Here is a 13,608-nt window from a genome sequence, read left to right as displayed (position 1 = left end):
AGGGGGTTGTGCGCAGTGGTGGGATTCAAATAGGTGAACAACCGGTTCTCTGTGTGGATGCCGCTTCCGGAAGTCCATTTTGGGCCTGGGCAACAAAAAAATTAGCTACCGGTTCTGCCGAAAGTGGTGCGAACCGGCTGAATCCCACCACTGGTTGTGCGGTGCTCAGCCACATGCTGCAGCGCCCAGCAGTCAAAGATAAATCAGGCAGATGTTTGCCATCTGGGATGGTAACTACTGTTCCTTCTCCTGCCTTCCTTGCTTGCTCGCTGGCTGGCTGGTGCTTTGCCTCTCTTGCGTGCCAGCCCCGTCCGCTCGCACGACCACCTAGGTCTTCTGGCCGACGACAGTTCTGACGCAGGGGCTGTGGGTGTGTTTGGAGGAAACAGGTGGGGAAGAAGCTGGCAATGGCTGTCTTTCCACCCTCCCAGGAAACTCTCGTTTCAGAGCATCAGGATCAAATTAGCACAGCCTTGCTTCAGAGAACTAATTAAAATGTAGAATGTCCTAAAACCTCTTGTGTGACAAATGTAAGATTAGAAACAATTAAAAGGCACTCAAGAGGTTTGTGGTGTTTAGATTTCTGACATGTTATAATCATCCCTAGAAGTAATGAAAACAATGGTTACTCTCAAAGAAAGAGAGACTCAAGTTGTCAATCACCAAGTGATGATTGTTTTCTCACCGCTGAAGGTTGTTGAAATTTCAAGGGTGAATTTATGGAGCTCATTTTCCATACGAAAACAACACCCTTCCTTGCCCCATTGTTGTTTTTTTCTCTCATCATCATCAAGAAATGCTTGTGGGCAGAAAAGGGAGTGACCTATACATATATACGTGAGTTTTCAAAACATGACTCAAAATGGTTTGATTTTCTGTAAATCTGGAGTTTCTGGGCACTGTAAATAAAAGCCCTGCGTTAAGCACCAATTTGGCAAAGGATAGTTTCATTTCAATGGTTGAGGATACAGGGATCCCTCAGTGACTGTGGTCCTCTCCCTGCTTCCTGGCCAGAAAAGAAAGTTACAGGTCACCACCGGATGGCCAGTCTAGTGAAAAGGACTAGGGGTGACATGATAGCAGCGTTCCAATATTTGAAGGGCTGCCACAAAAAAGAGGGGATCAGCCTATTTTCCAAAGCACCAGAGGGCAGGACAAGAAACAACAGATGGAAACCAATCAAGGAGAGAAGCAAACTAGAACTAAGAAATTTCCTAACAGTGAGGACAATTAACCAGTGGAACAGCTTGCCTTCAGAAGTTGGGGTGCTCCATCACTGAAGGCTTTTAAGAAGAGACTGGACAGCCACTTGTCTGAAATAGTATAGGGTCTCCTGCTTCTTGTGCAGGGGGTTGGACTAGAAGACCTCCAAGGTCCCTTCCAACTCTGTCATTCTGTTATTCTGCTAAGTGCATGCCCACAAGGAGCAGCCATGTATCTGCTGCTTCCTCCTAGCTCTGCAAAAGGCACTTTGTGGTTATCTTTAGCATTTTCAAATGTAAACAGCACTAGATGAGCCAGGAGCAAATGTAATATAGGTCATTTCTCGCTAACAACTCCATCCAAGCCCCATTGTGCCAAAATAACAGCAATGCAGACAGGCTTTGTTTGATGGCTGTGATGCTGTGAAGGCACTCCAAGTCACGGCGGGCGGGAGGGGGCGGGGGGGATGGCCACAGGAACATGTGACCTAGAAACAGCCCAACTTTGGAGAGTTCTTTCAGGGAAGATCCGTCGCTGCTGCTGGCAGCTCGTGGAGGAGATTAACTTTTATTACCCTCGCGTAAGGAATTGGGTTGAACTGTCGCCTGTTTGTTTTCAGCTCCTAACCTCAAAGGACGGCCACGGAAGAAAAAGTCCTGCAACCCACCGAGAAGAGATTCGTTCAGTGTCAATAAAGATTCCCAGAATAATTGTGAAGGCAAAACGGTGGCCAAGGTAAGGAGCTTCAGCACCTTCCCCAAATTTCTTGTCCAGATGAGTTTTGCTCTCCTTTTTCAGGGCAGCATTTCAGGGGGAGGAGAGGGTTCTGGGAAAGATGCTGGGGCTGTTCCCCAAAGGGCAGCCCTGAAGAGTCAGCCCTACGATGCAGGTTCTGGGGAGCCGAAATGGTCCCATCTCCTTTGGGTAACTTTCACAGCCTCCTTCTGGAGGGGCCGTGGCAGCCAGTGGCCTTACCTGAAGTCAGAGCTAAGTGGGTCCAACTGCTGAGTAGATGGGGCAGGGTCCCATCATGGAAGTTAGAAGGGGAGGGGGAGAAACGGACCAGAGGAAGATGGTGGGCAGGCTCCTACCCACCGTTGCAAGGGAACCACATGGACCTGTCCAGGATTTAAGCTTATCTTGAAGGATGGTTGGAATTGGGGGGCGGGGGGCAGGGTGTAGGTTTGTAATTGTGAACAAAAGGTGAGTCTGGTTCACTCCTTGGGCTAGTTGCAAGAGCAGTCTTTGGAGACTGAAAATGAGACTGTAGCCAGAGAGGCACCATCCTAATTCAGTCGCCCCTGTTCCCGCTGCAGGGCGCAGCATCCTCGGCCCACGAGTTTGGGTCTTTTCCATATAAACTGCTTCTGTGACAGACCACCCCTTCCCTCTTAACCATCGGCAACAAGAGGTTTTGGTTGGTAGTGTAAACTTAATTCCCTGGACCTTGGCTATTTCCAGAAGTTCATAGCTGAAGTTTCAAGAAATGGCAACACCCCTGAAGATTCTTCCAAAGTTTTTCAGTATGCTGGATTATTTAAATCTTTAGGAATCTTTCATGCCATAAATTAGATGGTTCTAATGTGGAGCAAAGGCCTCCGAAAGATGAGAAGTTTTTCTACCCCTGCTTCGTGCTTTTTCATCTCCCGGCCATGGAAAAATGGGAAATGGTGAGTTCTCCGCAATAGGAAGTAGGAAGCTCGGTCAAACTGCTTCTTGCAGTTCCAAAAAAAGGCCTCCTTCTCTGAGCCAAATGATGGGCCAAGCTCTGTACTTACAGGTGGAGGTCTGTGAGAGAAGAATTCCCATTTGATTTTTGATTTTTTTTTAGCCGAATCGAGGCTCCAAGAAGTCAGATGACAGTACAGGTAGTCCTCAACTTACAACAGTTCATTTAGTAACCATCCAAAGTTACAACGGCACTGAAAAAAATGACTTATGGCCATTTTTCAGACTTGTGACCGTTGCAGCATCCCCATGGTCATGTGATTTACATTCAGATACTTGACTACTGACTCACATTTACAACGGTTGCAGTGTCCCAGGGTCATGTGATCCCCTTCTGACAAACAAAATCAGTGGGGAAGCCAGATACAACTGTGTTACTAATTTAACTGCAGTGATTCACTTAACAAATGTGGCAAGAAAAGTCACAAAATGGGCCAAAACTCACTTAGCAAATTTCTCACTTAAAAACATAAATGTTGGGTTCAACTGTGGTCATAGGTTGAGGACTACCTGTATTACATTTTTTGTGTGTTATTTAAATTATTATGATTGTCTGCTTCCTATTTCATGGATGCTAGCAATAGTTTTCACCCTAACATTAAACTATGTAAGACTTTTTAATTTTGAATTCACAGTTCAGTTGTGTGGCCTATTATGTACACAGGGGCTATTAGTTTGTAAATAAGATTGACAGGTGTCCTGATGGTTCAGAGATACTGGTGGAAAATGTGGTGGTTGAGGTCTGAACTCCACAAAATGTGTGGGACCTCCTGCAGTTGGCCAGAAGGTGCTCTTCCTTTGTGGCCCACTTTGCGTAGATCGTGGTCTGCCTAGTATTAGTGGTAAGCAGTGAGTCACCCTATAGGATTATATGTCCTTTGCATGTTAATAGCATGTCAGCGGATGATTGAAAACAATTGGAGAACAAATTGAGGCCTTGGAACTATGGTGCTGGAGTAGACTCCTGCAAGTCCCTTGGACTGCAAGGTGCTCAACCCGGTCAGTCCTAGAGGAGAACAACCCTGACTGCTCTTTAGAAGGCCAGATCCTAAAGCTAAAACTCAAATACTTTGGCCACCTAATGAGAAGGAAGGACTCACGGGATAAGAGCCTAATGATGGGAAAGGTTGAGGGCAATAGAAGAAGGGGACGACAGAGAATGAGGTGGCTGGATGGAGTCACTGAAGCAGGAGGCGTGAGCTTAAATGGACTCCAGAAGATGGTAGAGGACAGGAAGGCCTGGAGGAACGTTGTCCATGGGGTCACCATGGGTCGGACACGACTTTGCAACTAACAACAACAATTGTTTAATGCAGTGTTTTGTCTGCTTTTGCACATCCTTTCTCCTCTTTTGAGCCTGTCTGCAAAGGCTGTGTGCAAGACTGGAGATAAATGCAATCATCGGTTGAAGAGTTGCTCTCTCGCTCCATCTCAGGTGTCTTCAGACATTTTCTCAGAAGCCAATTAATAACTTTTGCTCGGAGGTTTATTTTGGAGGGCTTAGGGCAGGGGTAGGCAACCTCGGCTCTTTTATGACTCATGGACTTCAACTCCCAGAATTCCTGAGCCAGCTGACTCAGGAATTCTGGGAGTTGAAGTCCATGAGTCATAAAAGAGCCGAGGTTGCCTACCCTTGGCTTAGGGCAAAACATGAAAATATACTTTAGTTACATTCCCAACCTGGTCAATAACATAGTGGACCAGTTCAAACAAAATGAATAAATAATTTATGCAATCCATTAGCCTGCCTTAGTTAGGAAGATTTCTGTTGGCAACAGCTTTGAAGGGATCACATGCATCCCATTCTAGATCAGCAATTTGGTCATAAATTGGGTCCACAACTAGAGGAAACAGCTTATCTGAATTTGTTTCAATCTGTCCAGGGTACAGCACCAGGTCTACCCAGATTCCACATGTGGCTGCCTTTGGTGAGACCAAGGTGGGGGTGAGCAAGCCCCCAGCGTTGCTTGGTCTATCACTGACTTTGAACAGCCCCCACTGTGCTATCCCTCTGGATCGTCTCCGAGGGTTGAGACCGGAGATGCTGCTTTTGCAGTTGTTCTCCTACTACAGGGTCAGTTCTGGTCATTGAGGGAGGAAATTGAGTTCTAGGCCTGCATGCTCCTCCATTCTGATTTAGTATCTACATGAAGCCATGGGGAGATCACCCATCAACACAGATCAGGCATCTTCAACCCAATGTAGTTAAGAGGGCCTTGTATAATGTGCCAGCTATGACCCTTCCTGGATTAGGAAATTTTACTCACAGTCACTCATCCCTTGGTCATCTCTCACCTGGACTATTGCAATGTCTTCTTCATGCCCTTGCCACCACTTGGAAGCCGCAGGAGGTCCAGAATGTGATAGCTGAAATAGTTATGGACACACCTCTGATTCCCATGTAATCGCTCTGCTTTGAGAGCTGTGTGGATGGCTGCTTCGTTTGTGGACGTAATTCATGGCGGTTGCCTTCAAACTTCTGTTTGCCCACCTGTTCTCAGTTATATTTGCCTGTTCAGTAAAGATACAAGGAGTATCCACATTGCTTCCCTCAGGCAAAGGTAACATCAGGGACCAAGAAGCCCGCTTGGCAGTCCTGTTCTCTACAACTGGCCACAACCCTCCTAAAGTTTAGGAAAACCAGTTTAGGAAGTTTAGGAAATGTAGCTGCTTCAGGAGGCCTCAGGCTACTTGATGAGGTTGTCCTCTCTTGCTGTCACTGTAGGTTATGTTGATTATTATTGTGTTGTTTAATCTGAGTTATAGACTGCATAATCCACTTACAGTTGGCAGCAAATAAAGCAGCATGTAAGTCCAAGAAATAAACAGCGTAACTGATATGTTTCTGTCCTGCTAACATGCTCCCACTCTTCTAAGAATTTGTTTTGCTCACAAAACCAAACAAAAAGCTTTGGGTGCCTGAGACCCATTCTCAGCTGCAGTTGGGGCTGTAATACAAAACACGCAAGCAGTATGATGCCAGTAATATGACTGAAGTTTCTTAAAAGAGGAAAGAAAGGCTAAATTTATTTCACAAGGAAAATGACTCCTCGGAATTTCATCAAGGAGTTTGAAGCGCTTCTTCTTTTTCATCTGTCAAAAGAAAATCTAATTATGATGTTAATTAATAGCGTATATATCAACCCTTTCATGCTGAAAAGATGGACATCAGTTTGCCCATCCCAATGCCCCCCTCCCTTTGCATAAAGAGCTCCCCCCACCCCCAATGCCTTGCTAAATTCAAAACTGGCCCCTCTCATGGATTGTTCTACTTTGTCCCAGCCTTTGATTAATAGAAATGGTCAATTCATTTTGGCTCTAATTTTCTCTCTCAGCACGAGATGACATGGCTTCACATTCAAGGGATGAAGCTGATGGCCACAGATCGTTTGACACTCAGTGAAATTGGGAACCAAAGTTTCCCTTGAAGTAATATAAGTCCCAAGAGACTCCCCAAGTTTTAAACACCTTTTGCTGTATGGCCACATCAGTTTTTCCCTTCAGCACAAATGCTGGAAATTTCCTCTTAAAAGACCCATAAACAAATCCATTTTCCCAACGGCAGCTTTTTAAACTATACTTTAAGCCCACAATAAAATAGATGGTCTCTCACCAGATTTTAACAGAACTAATTCATGCCTCACCACAAGACATTTATACCAAATATTTTATTTATGGAAAAACCACTTTGGTCATGGACATATGAAGAAAATGTTCCTGCTAACTTGTGCAGTCTTCAAAGGTCCCTTTTATATAGGAGTGTGTTGCTTTTTCTTATACTGAATCCAAATCATGTACCTCTTTCTTCCCTCTCCTTTCTGACAAGGTTTTTTAATACCAATAGGCAGCTAAAATAGTCATTTATTTAAGATTGTACTGCATAATAAAGGCTTGACATGCACTAGTTTGATTTAATGGAAATTTCTTGTATAAAATAATTTATGGTATCCTGCCGTTTACTCTTCTTTCTTTCTTTCTTTCTTTCTTTCTTTCTTTCTTTCTTTCTTTCTTTCTTTCTTTCTTTCTTTCTTTCTTTTTCCGTTTTGTTTTTTGAGCACCCAAATCAGTTGATATGCTTATCAGTGGACAGGACATAGTCTTGCAAATATTCCTGGGATGTTCACAGCTACAGGTTTCTATAGTTGAGAAGCTTGTCTGACACCAAACTGGTTTTTTAAAAAAATTTCTCATATTTCCATAAATACTTTGCAAGTATAAATATGCTCAGGGCCCTTGTACGTCAGTCACACAGGGGAAAAAATCTTTACTTTCCAGCATTGTTGTCCTTAGAAAGTGGAGGAGACCCGCAAAGCTGGTAAGGGCTGTCTGATCCATTGAGATCCATGTGGTAGGCCTGTTCTCAACTTGGTCACCATTGTCATGAAGAATCTGGCCCAATACCAAATGCCCTCATTTATTAGTATCGCACAGGAGAGGGTTACCTTTTAGATCCCATGTCCTCAGGATGCAGGGGAAGATGTCATTCTTGATCATCCCCCTGAATTTTTTGTTTCTCAAGGCTGATGGGCTTATTGCCAACACCACCTTAATTTTTATGCTCCAGGAATCTGAGTGGTCTTCCTGGATGTCCATTATTTCTAGGTCTGTTGCTCTCTCCCACCACCATTCAAAGAAATCTCCAAGGAGAGTGAAGGCCTCAAGACTGCCCATTAACAGACCTCAGACCAGTGGCGTAGCGTGGGGGGTGCAGGGGGGGCCGGCCGCACCGGGTGCAACATCTGGGGGGGCGCGCTCGCACTGAGCTGCTCAGGGAGCCCCAAGGGCTGCACAGAGTTGGCTTGGCTCCGCTCTCGAGCTGCTCTTTCTTGCAAAGCAAAATGAGTCCGGCAGGTGAGATGGGCAGCCACATAAACTGAATAAAATAAATAGAAGCGGCCAACTCTCCGCCCAGGCTCAGGCCAACCGCAAGCGCCCCGCAGGCGCCCTGGCAGGTTTGGCCGAGCGAAGACGGACCCGCTGGCCGGCCGGCCTAGCTTCGTGCGCATGCGTGGCTTTATTTAGCGGGGCTCACATGCGAGCTTGAATGCAGCGGCTCTTGCAGGTCGGAGCCCCGCCCAGCCGCCCTCGAGAGGGACCCGGAAGCATCCCGCATGCGCGCGACTCTTCTTGGAAAGTCTACGCCGCTGCGGGGCGCGTCTTTTCAGCAGTGCCGTGACGTCACCGCCCGCCCGCCCCTCTATTTCCGCTTCCGGTTGCCTTGCCCCGCCCCGGGTGCTGACAACCCACGCTACGCCACTGCCTCAGACTGCTTTGTGGTGCCTTTGTGTGTCCCCATCGATAGAGTTTCTGCCAGAGACTTCTACGTTGAGCCATTAATAAAACTCTCACAGAGGCACATTCTTCTACTCTAGCTTTGGGGCAGGTCATTATGGTCACTTTAAAGCAGGACAGTGTCTCATGTTCCAGGGGACAGGCAACACAACAGAAAAGGTGGTTTTAAGATCAAAGGCCTCAAACTGAGTGGAGACAGCACCAGGGGACCAGGGCACTTCATAGAAGCAACAGTGCCTGTGCGTTCCCTGTAGCCACTTCTGGCTGGGCAGGTCTAGGACATTTTCCTCCTGATAAGTGCTAAAGGTCTCAGAAGGCCAGGACTAACAGAAAGCGTCTCCTGCAGAATCTTTTCTCTAGGTGTCCTGCCTTCTCTTGCCCACTGAAATTCTTCACTGGGTGAAGAGCTTCCTTTCTGCCTGCCCAAAGGATGGAACTGGGAACGGCTCCCTCAGCTGAAAGGGATGAGGTGGACAAAGAACTGTGGAGAGGCAAGCGTGTGTGCATTGCTGGGAAGAGATCACTCCCCCCAAACGAAGGCAGCTCCTAAGGACAAAAGTCCACCCAGAAATCTGTGTCTTGGTCATATTAAAATGAGTAAAAGAGTTTGCCTTCCCCCAGCATGGCTTCAGGGCCACCGAGCGGTGTGCCCTGCCTTTGCCCATTATACTTTGCAGATGGGACCAGGTGGAAGGAAGCAGAGAGCAACTTCAGCTCCAAGAAAAGTTTCAATGTGAAGACACAACAGTGCAATTCAGCCTTCTGAGAAAGAGGAGCTGCGATGGGTCAGAGGGGAATGAAAACTGAACCAAGCAGTTTTCAAGACTTTAATATGCCATCTCTTCCTTTTCTTCCAGGTAAAATGTGAGGCTAGATTACCTTTGTCCAAAACCAAAAATAATAACAGCAACTGTAAAAAGGGCTCCAACGAGAATAAATCCAAGATTTCTGTTGGTGAGGAATGCAGAGCAGATGAACAGGCCTTCCTCGTGGCACTTTATAAATATATGAAAGAAAGAAAAACGCCCATTGAACGAATACCCTACCTCGGTTTTAAGCAGAGTAAGTAGAATTTTCATTGTATTTTTGTGTGACATTTAAAAGAATTTAGGCTTTGAATGACTTGGTAAGAAGGGACAACTTTAAAGGTGATGGGACCCTAATTTTAATTTTAATTTTGCATTCTATTTTTAGTATACAAGTCATGTTGACATCCCGAGAGGTATTTAGGCATACCAAACGTCTGTAGGGTTTTTGGTTTTTCCCAACAACTTTGAGCAACCTCTCCTCATTTGGGGAATGCCCTGCTAAAACTAAATCCCTGTCCTTCTGCAGGCAGTCTGTGTGCCTTGGAGGTCTAGATTACGTTAAGCGGGAATCCTGGCACTCGTAAGCATCCACTTATTGGCCTTGGGTTGTTTCCTAGATTGATTCCCTTTTCATCCCCTATTCCAGGGGTCTTCAAACTTGGCCCTTTTATGACTTGTGGACTTCAACTCCCAGAATTCCTCAGCCAGGCATGCTGGTGAGGGATTCTTGGAGTTGAAGTCCACAAGTCATAAAAGGGCCAAGTTTGAAGACCCCTGCCCTATTCCATAAGGTCCTCCAGATCAACTGCTCCTAGAAATTTAGTCTGCAATCCTGTTGCACTCTCTTGGGAAGAAGTTGCTTTTTACTAGCAAGATTTATGCTGCAAATTAGCTTAATGAGACTGCATCATTCTGTTTTTGAAATGCATAGCCAAGCCAGAAATAACTGTAAAATGCTTCTGTTATTTTCCTCTTGAAAAAACAGTGTAGGAGAAAAAATATTTTAGATCAGTTGGTACCTATAATAGTTGCTTGAGTTAAAAATAACATTTACTTTCATCCTCCCCAGTTTTTACATTGGGGGGGAGGGAGTGTACAAGTCTCAGGAACATTTCAGCAAGACCATTTGTAAAGAAAAATTCAGACGTGAAAATCATATTTAACGTATCTGAGTCTAACAGAACACCATGCAAAGAACTGTTTCAATGGAGGACTTACCACTATTTAAAAACAATCATTAAATTCTGTGTAAGTATCCCCTTCAGTGGATGGGGATGTGTTTTGAGTCATCAATTATTTTAAATTATTTTAAAGGAAGAGAGACTTATTTGGAAATACTAGGTATCTTGTGGTGGCACTGCGGTGGTGCAATGGTTAGACCGCACTACTGCAGGCTACTTCTGCTGATTGCCGGCTGCCTGCAGTTCAGTTCTCACTAGCTCAAGGTTGACTCAGCCTTCCATCCTTCCGAGATGGGTAAAATGAGGACCCAGATTGTTGGGGGCAAGATGATGACTCAATAAACCGCTTAGAGAGGGCTGTAAAGCACCGTGAAGCGGTATATAACTATTGCTATTGCTATCTGAACGTTTTCCCCCTGTTATGTTGATGCAGAATGTCAGCCGGGTATGCTTTACATAACAATTTACATACCTAACAGCAATTGCCACTGATTGCAACAGGCCTCCAGCAGCCATTAAAAGCTTACATAACTCTAAAATGATTACGTGTTTGCTTGAAAAACTAGCTGCATGAAATAGCAGAATTAATGTACTATGAACAGCTTTGTTGTATTACCATTGGATTCCTATTAAATTAAGGCCTGAGCAAAGCTTCTGATAGCTCAGGAAAAATGCAAGATTTAGCAATGCTTTTTATTCGGAACGTTTTGATTTGTGTGTGCATGTGTGTGTGTCTGTGTCAGAGAGAGAGAAAGGAGAAAATTGCAATGCTTTCTCCCCAGATATAACAGAATAATAGAGTTGGAAGGGACCTTGGAGGTTTTCTAGTCCAACCTGCTGCTTAAGCAGGCAACCCTATACCGGGGTTAGGCAACCTCGGCTCTTTTATGACTCATGGACTTCAACTCCCAGAATTCCTGAGTCAGCTGACTCAGGAATTCTGGGAGTTGAAGTCCATGAGTCATAAAAGAGCCAAGGTTGCCTACCCCTGCCCTATACCATTTCAGACAAGTGACTGTCCAATTTCTTCTTAAAAGCCTCCAGTGATGGAGCGCCCACGACTTCTGAAGGCAAGCCATTCCACTGATTAATTGACCTCACTGTCAGGAAGTTTCTCCGTAGTTTCAGGTTGCTTCTCTCCTTGATTAGTTCCCAACCATTGTTTCTTGTCTTGCTTTCTCGTGCTTTGGAAAATAGGTTGACCCCATCTTCTTTGTGGCAGCCCCTGAGATATTGGGACATTGCTATCATATCCTATCAGATATATCCTTAATAAATTTGAGGAAACAGGAATGTAGCTTAGAAAGCTCTGCTTGTCTTAGAAATGGACTATTGGTGCTCAGTTGCCCAGCACTGGGGCACAATCACCCTGGACATGCAGCATCTCTCTTTCAACAAAACTGAAGCCAGCTTTTCAAGTCCTCAACCAGCAGGTATCGGCCTCTTCAGTTCCACAAAATGGCATCCCTGTTCTGGCTGAATCTGATGGGAAGTGTAGTCCAGGAGACTGGCCAGGGGCATTTCAGGGAGCGTTCCAAAGGAGAAAGAAACCACTCAAGGGCAGCCGAATTATCTTCTGATGACTAGGATGGTTGTTGACTGCCGTTTTCCAATCTGGACATGTGAAAATCACCTGCTGAGTGTGTTTAGACAGTGAATCTACTTTGCTGGTAAATAACTGGAGCGTTATATGCTACCAGCCTCGGCAACATGTTTTGCTGACCAGAGAACACCCATTTTTAGGTAATATTTGTTTGCAGCCAGGAAACAAAGCTCTTTCTGGGAATAGTATATAATTCACTTGACAGAGAGAGACAGGCAACCTATGTTTATCCCATTGTTTAAAGCATGCATGACCAGAGGTTTTGCAAACAAAAACCTTTTTTTATATTTGTAACTGAAATAAAAGTATATTAAACATACACGATACCTTTAAAATAGGGCCTACTGGGAAATATACAGTAATCACATCAAAGGATCCTTCTTTCTGCCTCTGATTCAGATCTCTGATTACTTGCAAATGAATCTAGATAACAGAAGAACATAGTTGGAAGGGACCTTGGTGTCTTCTAGTTCAACCCCTTGCTCCAGCAGGAAACTCTATACTATTTCAGACATCCAATCTGTTCTTAAAAATGTCCAGTGTTGGAGGACCCAGAACTTCTAGAGGCAACTCGGTCCACTGATTAATTAGATTAATAGAAAACATTCAGAAAGACTGAATTTGCATGTTTTCTTAGACATTTAAGAAATGATCAGTTTTGGCATTGCCACAATGGCTCAAATGGTAGATCGTGGTGAATTCTAAAACAGTAATAACCATTGGCATTTAGATGCTGAAGGGCAACTATTCATTGTAACCCCAGACTCACACTGTCTAATGATAGTCAGTCAGATGCCTTTAATTTAGTACCTGCAGTAGGAACCAGTTGGTGCCCATCCCTGCTCGGCTGAAGGCAGGAGAAAAGAGAAGAGAGAAAAGCATCCATGGTGGAGATGTAAGGATGCCCTGTCTGATGTTCTTGGAGGACACTATGATAGCTGTGAGATCCATCCTTGTCACCTTGGCTGGAAGTTCTTTTTATAGAACTTCTGCAGTTTCCAGGTCTTCACATGGATTCCTTCAGCTTTTACTTTCACGGCTTCAATATCAAAAAGGTGGACATTGAAAAGCGTTCATTTTTCTCAAGAACTATTCCAAATGGGAAGGAAAACACCATATTTGAAGCAAGTGCAGTCAACTATTGTCTCAACTGTCCCCCCCCTACACACACACACACACACACACACACACACACACACACACACACTCCTCTTGGCCTTGTGGAGTTGGCTGTGTTGAGGCCTCCTCTTGACTAAACTGGGCCAAACAAGACATGCTTTTGGCTTTTTTGAAATGTTGCACAATTGAATGGGCTGGCTCAGTCCTTTTGCCGGAGAGAGGCCTGCCTGGCTTTCGTGAAAGCTAATCGAGTGTTCCTGTAAGAGAAGATCAGTAACCATTCACATGTTCCTTGAAGGAAGAGTTGTTTGTCCCACTGCTATGAGGCTCTTAAGATTCAGCAAGGATTAGAGGGAGAGGAGCAGTCAGGATCACCAAGCGCAAGGGATTGGGGTGACCACTGTTTCCCAGGGCTCCCTCTGGTATTTCTCCAAGGGGTCTCTTAGCAATGCTCCTACCAAGTGCTGGACACAAGAAAACAGACCCAGAAACACAACCACATCGGCCATTCTCCAGATGATGAATGCCTCAATTATAATTGGAAAGAAAAGCAGGAAAGCCTTTGCACTCTTGGTTACTCTAAGGGCAGCTCTCTACAGGAAACATTTTTTTACCCAGAGCTGAGAACCAAAATGTCTAAAAATTTAGGGCATAAACTGAGAGCATCTCCCCC

The 13,608-nt window shown here is 45.0% G+C and overlaps 1 protein-coding gene across 1 annotated transcript in view; it reads left to right on the top strand.

The window, feature by feature from the left end:
* The window catches only part of ARID5B (AT-rich interaction domain 5B), a 152,939-nt gene that overhangs the window by 111,295 nt on the left and 28,036 nt on the right, over positions 1-13,608 (top strand). The window contains exons 5-6 of the mRNA XM_083364179.1: positions 1,823-1,938; positions 9,081-9,285. Of these exons, the coding sequence (XP_083220305.1) occupies positions 1,823-1,938; positions 9,081-9,285 (321 nt within the window). The remainder of the gene's footprint in view (positions 1-1,822; positions 1,939-9,080; positions 9,286-13,608) is intronic.

Source organism: Vipera ursinii (assembly GCF_947247035.1).
Source record: "Vipera ursinii genome assembly, chromosome: 5".
In the NCBI taxonomy this organism is placed as follows: Eukaryota; Metazoa; Chordata; class Lepidosauria; order Squamata; family Viperidae; genus Vipera; species Vipera ursinii.
This window is presented reverse-complemented; position numbering and strand designations above follow the sequence as displayed.